This window comes from Mus pahari, chromosome 1, assembly GCF_900095145.1.
Source record: "Mus pahari chromosome 1, PAHARI_EIJ_v1.1, whole genome shotgun sequence".
NCBI lineage: Eukaryota > Metazoa > Chordata > Mammalia > Rodentia > Muridae > Mus > Mus pahari.
The window spans coordinates 10,419,415-10,437,359 of record NC_034590.1 but is presented as its reverse complement, the minus strand read 5'-3'; the positions used below and the strand labels follow the sequence as shown (position 1 = coordinate 10,437,359).

The 17,945-nt window shown below is 48.6% G+C and overlaps 1 protein-coding gene across 5 annotated transcripts in view; it reads left to right on the top strand.

Moving 5' to 3' along the window:
• Znf536 (zinc finger protein 536) overlaps window positions 1–17,945 on the top strand; it is a 461,189-nt gene that overhangs the window by 279,669 nt on the left and 163,575 nt on the right. For all 5 annotated transcript variants that reach the window (XM_029541285.1, XM_021206197.2, XM_029541295.1 and 2 more), the window contains one exon: window positions 6,431–6,583. In XM_029541285.1, the coding sequence (XP_029397145.1) occupies window positions 6,431–6,583 (153 nt within the window). The remainder of the gene's footprint in view (window positions 1–6,430; window positions 6,584–17,945) is intronic.

Genomic DNA, 17,945 nt, shown 5'->3' with positions numbered 1-17,945 from the left:
TCTCCCTGTCTTAATCTTCTGGATTCAATCACCACTGTGTCTCAAGATCTCCATACCAAGATCCAGATCAGAAACTTCTATCTCCCAGTCTCCAAATTAGGTTCACTGGTGAGCCTTCCAATTCTGGATTGTAGTTCATTTCAAATATAGTCAAGTTGACAACCAGGAATAGCCACTACACTGTGCTTGTTGTCACCTACACCGTCATTGCTAGAGATTTCTAAGCACTTTCTAAGATGTATTCTGAAGGGTATAAAGAGTCAGGCTGCCTGGTTTTCACTGATGATGCATGCACAATTCAACAAGACCCCCCGCCCCCTCCTTTGGTTAATAGAACTATTTCAAAAGTTGATATAAACCCAGAAGACTTTGGCCAATTCTCTTTTGAGTTTTTAATATTTAATTAAAATATAATTATACCTCCCTTCCCTTCAACTACTTCCCACGGCCCCACCCACCCCTTCTCCCTTTCAAATTCATGGTCTTTCTTTAATTATTTTTTGGTGTGTGTGTGTGTGTGTGTGTGTGTAAATGCAACCTGCTGAGCCTGCTTAATGTCGCTTGGATGTGAATGTTTTTAGGGTTCACTATTTGGTATTGGATAACCGTTCAGGGGATCATCCCTGGGAAAGACTAATTCTCCCTCTCTCCGAAGTCCGTGATTGCCTGTGTCTTCTCATCCCCGGGTGGAAACTCATGAGATTTCCTGAATCCATGTTGGCATGCCAGCAAATGGAATCATTATTTAGCTCTTTCTGAGGCATTTACACTGTTGAGATCTCATAGGTGTGACTTCCCCACCATATCTAGAAGACACAATTTTACAACGGACTTTCCAGTCCTTTTAGTCTTCCACTCTTTCTGCCTCTTCTTCCAAGACGTAGCCATCATCAGTTCTTGACCATCTCTCACAGTAGCAGCCCTCTAAATCTCTGTCCTGCGTTGTGAGTCTACCATTTCAACTCTTGCATAGCAAGATGCTGAGGTGAAAGAGGAGAGGTTAGGGTGTTTGGCACAGTCTCCCTCTGCGATTCCCCCTTCGTTCATTGGCTGAAACCAGTCACCTGGTGTTAACCTAGCACAAGGAAAGTTGGGAAATGTGGTCCACGAAGTACAGTTCACTGGGAGGAAATACCTGTTGTCCTTTCTGCAGTTTCCTCCCCTACATATTTTAGCTGTACCCCTAGTATGTTACTTGGTTCTAGGTTGTTGAATCCAGGGCAGGTGACTTGAGGCAGTGGGCAGAGACAGCCTGGGATAGGCTTGGGACTCCTCTTGTGTCACAGCACCATGGGAATTCAGGGCTGGAAGACCCAGGTGGTCTAGCCCTTTTCACTCCCTCTATCCCCAGAGGAAGAAACCAAGTCCAGAGAGGGATGAGGGACTTGCCTAGGGACAGCCAGACATTGCACATACAGAATGATAAGACCTCACACTCATTTGCTATCTTCTAGGAGCTGTCTGAACAAATGAACCACTTTTAATATACCAAGGAAGCCTAGTGTTTTAGGACAGCCTATGGGAAAAATCTACCTTTAATATGCAAAATCATTTTATAAGCCAAAAATTTAAATTCCAAATATTTATGGGTGAGGTTTAGAGTATCATGCAAAAGGTGCTCATGAATGAAAAAATCATGTCTGTTGTATAACCGGATAGCCAACCTCAGGGTTGGTCTCAGACAACCCTTCTTGTATCTTACGTGTCTATACTTTAGATTCGAAGAACTAGGCTTCCTGAGTATATATCTGTCTGCCTTGGATTTCCAGTACAGCTGTTACGGCTCTGGTAATGAGGGTAGTTACTACTCTCATGATGTAGTACCCAGGTGCAGGGGCATCTTTCTGCAGCTTGCTGTCTACCCTTGGTGACTGACCTCACCCAACCCACAGAGGCTTAGAATGACCGATGCGAGTGGAAAACAGGACACACGGTGTCTGACCTCAAGAAGATGAAAGTAGGAAGGTCACTCAGTGACCCTTACTCCCAGATAACGCTACTGAAACACAACTTGAGATGGGGTGGTTCTCTCTCCTCATGTTAACCAGTAGCTGCAGCTTATAGCCATGAGGGAAAGCTAGCAAGGGTAATGCATCCCTGTCTCTGAAGTCCCGAGGTGGTGGCAAGCACGGCGCATGCTTCACAGGAATGTTATCTGCAGCACCTGTGTACGGCACTGCTTTGTGAAAGATGGCCCGTTATTCAGGACCGTCGAGAAGCAATACAGCGTTCACGGGCCGGTTTCTTCTGTTATGAGAGAGGGCAGGCAGGGCTGTCCCTCCTTGCCAGAGGATTACAGAGGGCCTGGTGGTAAATTCAGGGCCGTCCTCTTGTCCACTTGGAGGAAGTGTTTTATAGGAGAGAAAAGAAATGCTGCGGTTGAGAGGGAAATCAAGGGTGAGGGCCACTGAGGTGGCTTCGTGAGTCAAGGCACCCGATAACCTGATGTTCTTTCAATTCACTTTACATCCCAATTGCTGTCTCCCTCCTTGTCCCCCACCTCCCACAATCCCTCTTCCCATCTCCCCTCCTTCTCCTCTAAGAGGGTGGAGCTCCCCCTGGCTATCCCCCTACCCTGGCACATCAAGTCTCTGCACTGCTAAGTGCATCCTCCTCCACTTGGCCAGACAAGGCAGCCCATTTAGGGGAACATACTCCACAGACAGGTGACAGCTTTAGGGACAACCCAGGTCTAGCTGTTGGGAGACACAACTGGCAACATGTGGGGGTGGGGGTGGGGTGGGGGGGGGGGGGGGGTGGGGTGGGGGTGGGGTGTCAGGTCCAGTCCAGCCCATGTGTGCTCTTTGGTTGGTGGCTCAGTCTCTAAGAGCCCCCAAGGGTCTGAGTTAGTTGACTCTGTTGACCTTCCTGTGGAGTTCCTCTTCGGGATCCTCAATCCCTCCCCCACTCTGAACTCCATCTAACATTTGGACAGCCTGATTTTGATACCCAGGGTCCACAAGGTAGAAAGGAGAGATTCTCATAAACTCATGCATGTTGTTCACTACTGCTTCAGCACTCACGTGCACTTCTGAGTACACACACACTACATAATAAACACATAAATAATATTGTTAAATCTAAAAATTTGAACCATGTGACAACTCACTAACCATTTGACAAGTAACCACAGAGGCCATGTTATCAGGCTTCAGGAGTGATGGGTTTCAGGGCTCTGCAGCCACACTTATGGTGGGATATAGCAGAACTGGTGCAGAGGGACACTTTGACCACTTCTGTATTCTGAGCAGTGCGAGCATCAGGGGCCATGTGTCTTCCAAACCTCTTGCCTCCTGGGGTTGGGTTCTCCTTAGTGTGCACATGCTCACTAGCACCCAGCTGCGTGCTGGTTTAGACGGGCTTCGTCGTCGCCAAGGCCCTGTGTGTGTGCATTGGGCACAGACTGCAGAGCTTTCCCAGACTTCCTTGCGCTTGGCTTCCCTTCTCTGCGGACACTTCCTGGGACCACCCACCATTCCTCTTCATTGTGGCTCAGAGTTTGTTTTTCTAGAAGGATTAGTCTAAGAGTAAACGCCATAGGCCCACTGGCCCTCCCGGAGAAAGCTGTTTCTGTGTAAAGTGAAAATTAAACTCTTAAATCTGCAAAGAAAGCTGTTTATCTTACAAATTTATTCCTTTTATTGGACCACACATATCCACGATAGAAAGATAAAAGAGAAACAGATACGGGCCATCACTTAGAGTGACATATAGCGAGGCATAGGTCATCGAAACTTCTGTAAAGCCTTCCAGGGTGGCATGTTGTCTCTTTCCATATTTATCTAGAATATTCGGAGTAAGTCCTAACCAAAGGCTCCATTAGAAATAGGCCCTTCCTCAGCATGTGCACAGCTTTTATTCCACAACTGCCATGTCCTTCACACTTGGACTTTGCTAGGAGAGGTTGAGGGGGTGGCTCGTGGGACAGGAGGCCTTTCAGGAATCTGCCTTTAGAGGCCTACACCTCCCAGACTCCAGCCCGACACTCATGTCCTGCTTATAGTTTTAAAAGGCGGCCGTTGGCCTCCAGACTTGAATCCGGTATTTTGATTTGTCTCCAGGTGGTACTTGGCAAAGTCTGCATGATTTAAGATGGGCAAAGGTTATGGGAGGGGGAGGGGCGCAGGGATGAGGGACAAGGAGAGGAGATCTGTGCCCTTCAAACTCGGCTGGACTGCGTGTGGGCAGTGCCTCGGGCCTGTCAGCCCAATACTCACAAGGCTGAGGCAGGAGGGTTCTAAGTTCAAAGTCAGAGAGGAAGAAGGAGAAAGAGGGGGAGGGGGAGGGGGAGGGGGAGAAGCAAACACAAAACAGTGTTGGAGACATGGCTCAGCAGTCTAAAGCGCACACTGCTCTTGCAGAGGGCCTGAGCCTGGTTCCCAGCGCTCATGTCAGGCAGCCCACAGCCGCCTGCCGCTCCAGCCCCAGGGTCTCACTCACTCTCTTCTGATCTTCACAGGCGCCTTTACCCACACATTCAGAGGCCACCATGTAGGCACATACATACATGTAACTAAAAGAGAGAAACCTTAAATCAAACCAACAAACAAACAAACAAACACAGGAAACAGGAACCTACCATACACAAGGCCCCAGGATCTTTCCCTACCATAGCCAAAGGAAACCTCTGGGTAGACCCAGCCTGCAGTTCAGGAGGGATCCCCGGGGAGACACCGTGTGGGGCCTGTGTGACCCAGCTTTGCCACACTATCTGAGCTTTTCATCCTCACGCATAAGTCATCTTTGGGCGCTTCTCATGTTTGTTGGAATGCCTATAAATCTGGAGCTCAGTGAGCTGACAGGCTTTGGGTTAGAGTTCTGGATACGGGTAAACCTACTCCTCCAGTTTGTAGAAATCATGAGAAAAAACAAAAGAAAACAAAACAAAACACCCTCTGAGTAATTGTACACTCCAAATGGGTCTTCCAACAGTGACGGGGGAGTTGGGGAGAATCGGATTAGAAGGAGGCCTTCAATGTACTTTTCTGGGGTGGTGATCTGCTCACATATGGTCCAAAGGCAGAAAGGATGTTCCAAGCCAGGGCGCTTTCACAGTCGCTGGGAGCCAACATCCAAATAAGAATTAAGTGTGTTTGCCTTCATCTCGTTCATGGTCTATAAGTCTGTCCCTTTCGGCCGTTAGCAGAGAGCACCAGCAACGGATGTTGCAGAATAAAAGCAATTTGCATTTTCCATTGCTTGGAAGGTACAAATCTTATTTATTCTCGGCTCAGCAGAACTCACAGATCTGCTCATTATCTCAGAAGGTTCCCTTGTTCTCATGGTGGGATTTACCATGAGGTCTAGAAGGGAGGCTGGAAGCTGGGGCAGGGACCCTTCCAGCCCCAGGAACTTGGGCCTGGGGGCTAGGCTTCAGTGTCTGCTCTGTGGGGAGGCCTGAGGGGAGGCCAGAGACATGGGGAGAAGTGAATCCAGAGAGGGTTCTCTTGCCTCCCCTCCTCAAAGGCACAGATGCTCAAGGTCTGCTCTACTCTGTAGATGTCACCTGTTTGGCACCATGATGCCAGGCCCTGGATATTGCAATAGCACACCCCCAAACACTAGATAGTTTCAGTTTTATTTACTATTATGTCCTATCATTTCTGTGCAAAAGGCAGCCGTATGTAAATTTTATTCCACTTTCTAATGGTTTGGGCTACATAACAAATAACAGCAGGCTGGAAAATTTGTATTGATACTTTACTGAGGGACTTCTCAAGTCACGACACGGAGATTTAAATGCAGTGCTCTGAGTTTATGGGAGTTTGGAAGCTGAGCTTCTGCACATGACTTGGAATGTGTCACTGTGTGTTTATCATGGGCTAATTGTGGAACTGCATTTCTATCCTTTCTCTTTTCCCTTTCATGCGGCTCCTCCAGTCGGGGATGGATACAACTCTCCAAGGAAGCGGCAATCGCTTTGGGATAATTTCCCTTCCTGTCCCGAAATAGCCGCGTGTCTGCTTGTCTCAGGGAGTCAGCCGAGACACTCCCCCCACCCCCTTGTTACTGGCTAGGCTGCAAATGTGATTTTGATCCCAGAGTGAACTTTCCAGCCAGCCTATATTACAAATTAATCGAATTCCACCAGTGCCCACATTTTTAAACTTTTAGAAAAAAAAAAATATTTAATAGGAACTAAGCAAAAAGAAGAAATCAAACCAGCTGCTGACACAGCTGTTTCTTCTCTTGTTTAATTCAGTTCAATATAAAGGTACCATATGCTGCTTAAAATGATGATAGGAAAGATGAAATAATTTAAGAGAATAACAAGAAAATACATGAATTGTCAGCATTCTGTCAGATTCAAAGAATGAAATAGACAGGTGTAGTATTGACATGTTTAACTTTGTGTGGTGTTAGCAGTTTTGGTGTGAACAACTTCTGACATGTGCTGAAGTGATGTGAGAACACTTCTCATCCACTGCAGACATCGGCGAGGAGGCCGGGAGAGCCAGCGGCGTCCAGCAGCAGGCGCTGCTTCGAGACAGGAACCTGGGCTCAGCCATGAAGGACTGCCCGTACTGTGGGAAGACTTTCCGGACTTCCCATCACCTTAAGGTCCACCTGAGGATACACACAGGTGAGAGAGATCGAGGTGTGTCCCGGTGTCTAGAGGGTACCGCTCAGAGCTGAGGAAGCCCCAGAGTTCAGCTGTGTCTCTGGCCCAAGTCCACAGCTGTGTGAGTCCCCAACACTGTGTGTCACTCACGTGTTTCATTGCTGTGACAAATAACGAGAGTGTAGCAGTTGGGGGGGGGGGTTGTTCTGGCTTGTGCATTTAGTTCAAGGTCAGATGGCTCCATTGCTTTTAGCTCACTGGCAAAATATAAACAGACCAATCATTATAAGAAGATTCCCCTGAGATGACCCGGCACACTGGCCTCTGGCCCAGCACAGATTCCAGGCTCATTCTTGGGGCTGGACAGGGAGAGTCGCCCTCCTCCATTGCATGGAGGTTAGGTAGTCCACCACAGTGTTGCCTCGAGAGAAACCTAGAGACATTCGTTCTCAGCCAAACAGAGAGACTTGGCCACTGGGCCACCCTGGCCACCTCTCCTGCCTTAGCTCACTAGTTTCATGCAGTGAGGACATCCTTTTAGAACTCTGCCTTGTTCCCCAGATTTTCTTTTCTTTTCTTTTCTTTTTTTTAACTGTTCATTTTAGCCTTTCTGCTAGTTGTTTGTGTATTGCCAATATAAAAAGAAAATCTATCTGAGTCATGGACACCTCCATTTTCTTTGATTTTTCTCCTGACACTTTATCTATTGGAGTATGAGCTGCTGCAGAAGATAGACAAATATGCCATCTATTTTCAAAAATAATTGTGTTCTATTTCCCGCAGAATCAATAACTCTGCTCCTGGATGGGCAGAAACAGCGACTGTATACAAGTCTTGTGTGTATCTAAGGATGAGGAGCTTGCCCCCCTCAACCGGTTTCTTACCTGGTGCCCAAACTCTGACTCCACAGGGAACCCTGGCGTAGGTGGCCACTTTGTCACCAGTAGCCGAGGTGTAGCGAACGCAGCCGCAGCCCCACCAGACTGGGAGCGTGTGTTTCTTGGGAGTCACTGAAGGTCACATGCTAGTCACTTTTTTGAGTGCCAAGACTGAATGAGTATAAGAGGAGAGACCTGATTTGGCTCCTGGTTCAAAGGAAGGGATGTCACAACAGTCGACAGCCTCTGATGGCAGGAGGAGCCTGTCCCCACCTCAGCAGGCAGGAAGCAGAGAGCTCCAGCCAGAAGCAGGTTCACTTGCACACCAGCCAGTCCTGTGTCCCAAAGGTTCTGCCTTCCAGAACAACGCCAAAGGGACTGTAGGGGACATTCACATCCAAACCATAACGGAGGGGTGTTTTGAGATTGCTCTTCCAAAAGGCTTTTGCTACAATCTGACCTGCTTTACCCCGACCCCATCCTCCACCATTCCCCATCCTCAGCATCTCATGTCCTTTGTCATCTTTACCTTACCCCTGAAGTGCAGCACACCTGCCCCTGCTGGAGGACTTCACACAGCCAGCGTCTCCACCTCAGATGGTCTCCCCAGTGGTCCCAGGAATGTAGCTCAAATGAGAATACCTCTCACTTTGCTTATCGAAGATACAACCCCCCCCCCCCCGCCGCACACACACCATTGACTTTGGTCATGAACATAGCACGTTGTGAAAGAGCCTTACTGCTTACACTGGTACCATTTCCCACTAAGCAGAACCTCAGACTTGTGAGGGTGGCCATTAGCCTCATCCTTCTCATTAGCTCTGTAGCCCAGGTCCTGCAAGAGAACCTTACTCATGCGGGGGAGGACATGCTAAAATTCTTTTTCTTACCCCCCCCTCTCTGTGTGTCTGTGTGTGTGTGTTCATGTGCACACCACAGAATGCGTGTTCAAGGAAGTCAGAGAACAACTTCCTGCAGTTAGCTTTCTCCTGCCATGTGGTTCCCAGGAATTGAACTTGGATCCTCACACTTGGCATCAAGTGCCTTTCCTGGCTCAGCCATCTCGGCAGCTACAGGGACACCCTGAAGTTACATGTGAGACTGAGTGACAGAGCGCATGCTGGAATAGGGAAGCAACACTTCTCGTGTTACCCCTGTTCTGTATAAGGTGGCCTGGAAGGGTCAAGTTAGTAAGGAATGCCATCCCTTACCTAGGAGACATGAGAATTCATCAGACACCACAGCATGGCTGCCAGCACTTCAGCCTTCCCTCAGAGGGGCTCTGAGCTCTGCCCTCAGTAGCTCTTGCTTCTTGCCCTGCTTCCCTTCCTTTCCCTGGTTCACTCTTCTCCGCAGCTCATCTGGCTTACTCACACATTTGCACTTTGTAATCGTCTCTCTCCTTGACTATAGTATGAGTTCCACGAGAACAGAAGTGTCTGTCTGTCTGTCCAGCAGTGTCTCAGGGAGGGCAACAGAGCCTGGCTCTCAGGACTACATGAAGTAGTAGGGATAATAGCCAAGCTCGTGGGGAGTCATCTCTGACACCTTGCTTCTTCGGGTTATAGCAACATGCCCGTCCTCCTCAGGTAGGAGGATACCCCTTAAGTTGTGGTAGTAGTTATGGGACACAGGGGTTTTCAGGACATGAAAGCTCTCTGTGGGTGCCACTGCAGGGCTGTGTATATTGTGGTGCGGACATCAGACCAGGGTATCTTGTGATTGATTTTAGTTGACTTGAACATACAGCCCGGGGTGGGTTGCCGGGAAGAGGTGGCTCCCTGTGGGTAAAGGATGCATCTTGGTTCAAGGGTGACTCAGAAAGCAAGGGCTCCTGGTGCCCGTCAACGTGGAGATGAGCGTGGCCTCCAGGGGTCTACCCAACCCAATATTACCATGTGAGGAGTAATAATATGTGAGGAGTAAGACTCAGACTTCTGCAGGTCTAAGGACCTGCATGGAAGTGAGTGGATGCTGCTGACTAAATCTTGGGGCACATTTGTTTCTGTGCCCTGGTTTTTGTATCACAGACTTCTAAAGTTTCTGACTCAGATAGAGGTAAGATAGGGCCAGCAGCAGCAGCAGCAGCAGCAGCAGCAGCAGCAGCAGCAGCAGCAGCAGAAGCATTCCAGAAACTTCCTCCATAGGGAGAAAATGAAAGAAGCCATGGAAACATCACATCTCTACCACCCACTCCCGGAAGCAGCATTTTCAGGGTTTAAAAAAGCAGAATGGAAACCAGATAAAGATCAATTTCCTTTTTATCTAAGAACAAAGAAGTTGAAAAGCGGTTATACTTGTGTGTCTGAATAGAACAGAAAGTGTTACATGTTAGAAATCACCGAGGTAAACACCCATCACTGCAATGTGAAAGCGTAGATGACACACGTAATTAAAAAAAAATCAAAACCAAGTTATTTGTTAATACAGGATTTCATGTGGGGCTCATGCGGTTGAGCTGGGGTGAATTGCCTTCCACTTTGCCCTTGGGAGTTCGTGCTTCTAAACAGCATGACCAAAGGACAGCAGGCCATGAAAGAGGAGCATGCACTGCCAAGTCCTTCTTAAAGTCCTCCGGTAAGGGACACATATGAGGGCATTTAAAAAATCCAATGTGTAATGAATACGGATTAATTGGTTCGGCTCTACGAGGGACCATTCTCTGTATTTTTCTATCCCACTCCATCTTTATTAGAAGTCTTGATCGTGTGACATCGACTGATAAAAACCATTTTCCTTTCTTTTCTCCACTGCATTAACTTAATTACTGCTCTTCTTCTCCCAACACCTGTTTATTAGAGAGGCGCTGAGTAGAAGCAGCATTCAGACGGCTCTGAACATCTGGGTGCGAGGCGAGCCTGCAGGTAGCTAGGACATCTCTGCAGCCCACCCCCACCCTGCTTCAGACAGATTGGCGTGAGTTGGGGGGTTCTGGGGGTCCCTTCAGGACCTTTGGAGTCCCTAGCATCACTCAGCCTCCAGAGACTCTCCTCCACCCCGAGTCTGGCTCCTGGAAAGGCAGCATCCCTGCCACCCAAATTAGGGGAGGGGGAAGTGAGGGTAGTTCTGCTCTGGGGTGTACTACCCTGGGCTGGTTAAGACTTGATGGCCTGACCACCCATGCATGGACGATTTCCCTTCTGTTGCTCAAGTGCTATGGACTCGAATATAGAGCCAGAGCGCACAGGCTGTAGGGAGCGTGAATCAGTCAGCGTTCTTCAGAGCAACAGAACCCACGTGTACAGTTGTGTATTGCACACTGGCCTTCTGTCAGTGGCAAACTGGGTGGTGACAGAGGATTATAGTAGAGAGGCTGAGGCAGTGTCGTGAGTTTGAGGTGAGCCAGCTTCAAGGCTAGCCTGGCTTACACAGTGGGACTCTGTCTAAGGAAAGAAGATTATAATGCAGTTGAAGATTCCCGTGACCTGGTGTCGTCGCAACACTGAGCAGATATTTTATTTCTGTGGCACCGGAAGTGTAAATGGACTCACCGCACCCTTCAGGAGCACAAGAAGTCATGGTCAGGCTGTAAAGGACTGCGCTTTGCCTTTCTTTCCCCTCAGCAGTGGGGATTGAACTTGGGGCCTCATGCATACTAATCAAATGCATACCACTGAGCCCCAGCCATTACAGACAGCATTTCCATACATCTCGTGTTTCCCATGTCTCTTGCCCCCGAAGACAACCTGTCAAGGGACAGACTTACCATTTGGGTCTGTGTACGCTCACTGTGTCATGGGCGTTCTCACGGGGATGAAGTTGCCTGATGGCACACCTGTCCAAACATGTCTCCATCATTAATGGGTGCTCGTGCGCTCTCTCTCTCTCTCTCTCTCTCTCTCTCTCTCTCTCTCTCTCTCTCGATCGCTCGTGTGAGTGTGTGTGTGTGTGTGTGTGTGTGTGTGTGTGTGAGAGAGAGAGAGAGAGAGAGAGAGAGAGAGAGAGAGAGAGAGAGAGAGAGATCAATAGAAGATTGACTCATGTCATCATTATAGAATCTGGGATGTCTCAAGATCTGCCGTTAACTATCCAGAGACCCAGGAGACCCAACTCTGTACACTCCCATCCAAGTCTGGCCCAGATGCCTGAGACAATCAGGTTCCCTAGCTCAGAGACAGCCAACAGAGGCAAATTCCCAGCTTTTTCTACTTGATTGGAGGAGGCCCACGCACACCAGGGAGAGCAGTCTCCCAAAATCTACAGAGTCCAGGTTAAATATCCAGAAACTACCACAGACATATCCAGAATAACTCTAAACCAAATATGTGGGTATTTCAGCCCCTGATCAAGAGAACATTTGCCATTAGTGGTTGCAGATGCATCTGCTGGCATTGAGTCCTAACATGTACCAGGAGACGCGGGTGGCCCTGAGGCTCACTAATCACCTTACTGTTGGCCACGTACTCACAGACTCTATTCCTTTTCTTCTATGCCTCTTTCCCTAACACCACCCGGGAAAGTGGGTGTCAGGCGAGTGTTAGAAGGACCTCATAGATCCACTCATGTGCTGGAGGAAGGCAGGAACCGATGGGTCCTTGAGAGCCTGAGGTGTGAGTTTGCCACTAGAGCTGCCCCCACCCCAGTGGGTGATGGGTGCGTCATCCCATGCCTTGGGGGCCGCAGACCAACATGTAGGATTCACGCGCACGATGCATCTGCACGTGTAGCAATGGCCATTACAGGGCCTTGTAATCAGCAGCCTCCTTTGTGAAGACTTGGAGGCCCTAAAGTTCAGCAACTAACTTAAAAAAAAACCTCATTCGTCCCTTTCCCCTCTCAAGTTATGTGGGTGATTTATTAGTCTGGGGGTGATGTGCTGGGCACACTGGTTCTCATCCCTGGGTGAGTTAGGACCTCTTCCCAGGGGTGCACTGGGAAGCCCAGGGTGGCTATGCAGGGCCCTTGGATGTAGTCAGGCAGCCTAGGCCTCAGTCGCTGGGTCACACCTGCTGGCACTGCTGCCCTACCCCCACCCCCAGATGCTTTTTTGACATGGAGGCTGAAAGTGGCTGGGTGGGGTACAAGGAGAACCCACCCTTGGCCTCAACAACATTAGTCATGAGACATGAGGTTCCCCTCTCACAGAGAACCTCAGAGAATAGTGGGAGATCTCTCCCTTATGACCCTCTAAGGGTGTTAGGTCCGTAGGAACGGGAGAACCCTCTGGGAGTGATCTTGCTGGGTTACTGGGCTGTCATGCAGCAGGACAGTCACCAGCCAGTACACTCTCTGAGCTTCCCATGTAGGGCTAAGTTCTGTATACTGCTTTGCCGCTGAGTCCCCCAGCATGTGGGGGACCAGGTTTCCTACTGCTACGCTATAGCAGGAAAGGAAACTGAGGCTCAGGGCTCAGGGCTCAGGGCTTCCAACCTGTAGCTGCCAGGCTAACCGAGACTGTTTTCTCAAACTGTCTACCACATTCCAAAGTCTTCCCACTCGAAAGCTCACGGCTCAGCATTAATACTGCTCACTGCTCGAATATCGTGCTTGCTGTAGGGAATCACTGTGGCATGTCTTTGACTGTGTGTCTACACCATGGGCTGCTTTTCATGGGACGCCATGATGGAAGCCTCACCTCCCTCTCCCTTACCCACCCACCACCCCCACCCCCCCGCCCAGTGGCATCCTGAGTCCCACCCGCCTTGGATGCCAGTGGCTTCCATTTTCCTTTGGCTCCAGCTGATGTAACACATCACACACATATGACATCCCAGAGCAAGCTGGATTAGATGGGTGTGCTCTTTCTATCTCCTCCCCCAGCAGGGGAGTGTCTGCTGTCACCCTTCACCCCAGAACAGCCATCTGAGCCAGGATGAGAAAGGGAAACAGTGTCTCCAAAAGAAGATGTCTCCTTTTTTCTTTTTGTTTGGAGCTAAAATGCCGTTTTCTACCTCTAAGACAAACTAAAAGCTCACTTTGTTCCCCAGACATCCCTCATGCCTGCTTTTCCTGCCTTTAATGACATCCCAAACTTTTGTGGAAAATAATTGATTGAATTTAAATTTCCTTAAAAGTTTAAGAGGTAATGTTACAGTATAAATTTTCTAGCAAACACTAAGTAGGGAAATATCCATTAGTGAAATTAACTACAGTTTCTAGGTAGCTAACAATGTGGCGTATACAGTAGGGCATGGCTAATGAACACTGCAGTGGGTGATATTTCATTATACAAATTAATGCTCACATTTTAATGGGAAAGTCACATAATGAATCTCGGCTTCAGTGACAGCAATTAGAGACACAGATTGTCCCCTTCTGGACAAGGCAGTGTTTAGCAATAAGCAGCTGTGTGAGAAGTCTTCAGGTTTACAACGTATATATGCTTTGGGGGAATTAGTGTACAATTTATATTAATGTACTGAAGCTTCGCTGCAAAGGCACCACCGTATTTATCTCTCCTGGTATTAACTAAGTAAAGACATGTAAGAAGACTAAATAAATATCTGAAAAAGGTTGCTATACCAGAGAGCAGTCAGTTACTCGATTTAAAAGTGGAAACACTTTTAGAAATTTAGCAAAAGAAGAAGGAGGAGGAGGAGAAGGAGAAGAAGGAAAAGGACAGATAGACAGGCAGACAGACAAACAGACAGAAAAATCGTTTATAAATCTACCATTATTCTGGGTATCGTGCACACTTACTTGTTAGACTAGTGCTTGGGAGCTGAGGGGTGTCATGAGTTCAAGGCCAGTATGGGCCACACAGAGAGACCTTGTATTAAAAAGGTTAAAAAAATAAAGACCATGGAACAATGAGTATTAAGAAGTGATTGAACAACCTGGCCCAAGTCTAATGTTAGGAGGAGGTTATAAAGGCGGCTCCAAAATTGAATATATACTTCATACTACACACTGGTGAAAAGTTGGCTTAATTTTAAGATGTTTCCTATATGTTCATTAATTCACCAAAATGTTGAGTGCTTATTTTTTTAAACAAATGTTATATCTTTTCTAGCTAAATTCTTTTTTGTTGTTTTTTTTGTTTGTTTGTTTTTTTGTTTGTTTTTTCGAGACAGGGTTTCTCTGTATAGCCCTGGCTGTCCTGGAACTCACTTTGTAGACCAGGCTGGTCTTGAACTCAGAAATCCGCCTCCCTCTTCCTCCTGAGTGCTGGGATTATACTTTGTATTCCTTTAAAATGTTGCAAGAGGGTCACTAATGTTCTTACCTTCCCCTACCACCACCCATCCCACAGTGGGTGAACAGCCTGGTCTTGGACATCTTTGTACTAAGCACAAGTTTTGAACTAGATTCCTGTTCTAGATCCATTCTTCCAGCCAGGGTAGCATGGCCTCGGAGCGTCCAGAGTTCTAAAATGAGATGGTAGCGTATACATGAAGGTAGATATGTGAGCCTCCGAAAAGGAACATTTTCCTAGAAAAACAGAGACTCAGGATCTCTCAGAGGGTTAAAGCTGAGTGGATGCTGGTCGCCACGAGAAGCCGTTACCCCCCTCACCACTGCTTCCTGTGCTCTTTTGATCTGCTCAGGAGGCATACAACAAGCAGATGCCAGGACAGAGAATCCCACACATCATGGAGGTGACTGGAGGACTCAACCCCCAGCAAAGCCTGGGGCAGCCTGAGGGATTCCCTGAGGAGAGTTAGACTCATTTTGTGGCTTAAGTGGACAATCATTCAACTAGACAGAGCTGACAGGGTCTGAGGTTACCTGTGTCACCCGGCGGCACAGGGGATGGCTTTCCAAATCTCCGGCAGAGTCAGCGCTAAGTTAGGAGAAAACATATTGCCTGGCTCCGTGCAGAATTCTGCTCGTCTGCAGCTGGGAGCTTGTCACAGCCAGCCCAGGGAGCCAGGCTGGGAGAATGTGTCCGGACATGGTGGCTTTGACCATGAAGCCATGCGTCCAGTACAGGTGGACTCAGCATTTGTTTGCTGGCCAGAGAAGGGATCTTTACCACTCCTCTAAAATTGCTAAACCTGCTGATACAACTTCCTTGCCATTTTTTTTTACCCGACTTCATCCAGGCCAATGTTGTGCAAAGTTTGCCTCCTGAGCACGTCTGAATGCATCCTTTGGGAGGAAAAAATGCATGGGAACAGCTGGGACGCTCCCAGTGGGACATAGAGCCCAAGGTTCTCAAGCCCACCCCATGGCACGCTCCTAGGCCTGCCTTTCAGTAGAAGCCCAGGGAGCAGAAAAGAAATCAGCACATCAGAGGGTTGGGGCTTAGGGTTCTCAAATGTCTTAGAAACTATGAAAACACTCAAATCAAGAGCTTTTTTTTTCCTTTGAGGTTTACCCCATCTTCAGTCTGAAGTACTTACTTGGTGGGGAGGCACAAACTGCCCACCCAAACAAAAGCCCTTTAGGACCCATTCAGGCTATAGAACTGCACAGTAAGAAGAGAGAGCACCATAAGTGGGTAAAGGTGGAGGGTGGGGCTTCCTGAACCTGCGCAGCCAAAACAGTGCTTGAAAACCCCAAGGAAGGCACTAGAGAGATGGCTAAGTCCTAAAAAGTGCTTTGCTGCTTTTTCAAGGGACTCTAGTTCGGTTCCTAGCACCCACATGACAGCTCACACCTGCCTCTAATTTGATTTTCAGGGGATTCTAGGCCTCTGGCCTCAGGCCTCCTGGGTTCCACACTCACATGGGTGTGAACACATACTTACGGTAATAAAAGTAAACAGAAAAGAAAAAGAACTGAAAGGAAAGGAAAATCCAAGAGGACGCTCTTTTGTCTTAGGCCCAGTAAGATTCTAGCATTTAAGTGGACCAATCCAGTTTCTAGCAATACCTTCTCTGTCGTAGGACCAGAGCAAGCCAAGGGCTCTTCAGAAGTTTAGAGATGTTGTCTTGGCTGTATGTGAGACAATGCATGTGACGCCTTCCCCGAGAGCAAGGGGAGGGGTGTGGTCTTTACCTAGGGGCCAGCTAGGGTGCTCAGAGGTAAGACGTGTTCCTTCATACATTTATTCATTTAGATGTGTATGTCCAAACACGCACAGTTCCGGACAGGTGTGTGCACACACACACCTCTGGCCCCTTCTGGAGGCTTAGTGTGAGTTGAGAATGAAGATGAAGCTGCAGGGGCCTCTAACATCTCACAGGCTGAGGGAGCAGATGTCCCAAGGCAGGATCCCATGTCCAGCGGAGCACAGAGAAGCCTGGTGTTTAGTTTGTCTGCTGTGCAGGCTGTGTCACAGCTCTAGCTTGGGAGGCGTTGCTCAGGGAAACTACCAAGGTCCCCATGCAGAGAAACACCTGGGGACTTTGAAAGGATCAAGAACCCTGCTGGTACTTTTAGGCCTCTTAGTTCAGAATCTGGGGAGCTAGAGCCCCTGTCAAGGCCTCCCGTGTTGGTGTTTGCAGAGCGGGGTCCTCACGGTGAGTAAGCAGGGCAGAACCACGTACTAGCAACACTTGGAAGAAATACCAACCCCTGGCCCCCATCCCAGACTGGGGGACCCAGAACCGGAGCCTCCACTGACTCCCCACAACGTGGACTGAGAACTAACACCCCAGCGTGCAGTTTAAACATGTAGCCCTGGGAAAATAAACCACACAGCCCCTCTATATCCCTGCGGTGCTGCCTTGCCCATCTCAGGCCTGAGTCAAAGCTGCATTCTCCTGCCATCTGCTAACAAAAGCCCATGCTTTTTCTATAGACCCTTTGTCAGAGGCACTCAATCACTTCCAGGTCCTCTTATGAACAGCAGCTTGATCCTCTCAGGTACCTGCTGGTCTCCCTTCTATGGCTGTCCACATTCTGAACTCTCTTACCCTGTCTGCATTGACCTGTCAGTCAGGATCCTGGGTTTCTAGTCTGGTACCCCAGATATGTGTCCCATGCTTACCCCCATACTACACCTAGCTAGCTGCTAGGCTTCCAGGCAAATGGAGTCAAGCTGGGACATCAGCTGACTAATTGCACTTTATATTTCCAGGGCGTCCCTTACAAGATCTATTTATTTTTATCTTACATATATGAGTGTGTTTGTCTGCATGTGCATCTGTGTGCCATAAGCATGCGGTGCCCACAGAGGCCAGAAGAGGGCATCCTGACTGGAGTTATGATGACAGCAAGTCACCACGTGGATGCTGGGAACCTAACCCAGATCCCCTGGGAGAGCAACCAGTACTTTTTAACTGCTCAGGCATCTCTCCAGCCCCATGCTTATAGTTTTGATGTAGCCAAGACCCAAAGAGCACAGAAGGAGGCTGGCCTTAGCCACCTGTGGGAATGCACTAGGGGTTCTTGGTACCCTCGTTTGAATGTCAGGGGTGGAGTGTCCCCTGGGTAAAGCACACAGCCCACAGATGCCGGATGGCATCCGTAGCTCAGCACGTGGGTTGCTTGTGTTTCTGTTCTACACGAGCCCCCAAACACCCCTGCTTTGAGGAGGGAGACTCGATGCCGCGAAATGCCTTCAGAGCATCCACCCACCCGCTTTGCCTGCCTTTCTAGACGTATAACAGTAGAAAATAGGACAAGGTGATGGGGATAGGTGTGTGTGTGTGTGTGTGTGTGTGTGTGTTGGGGTG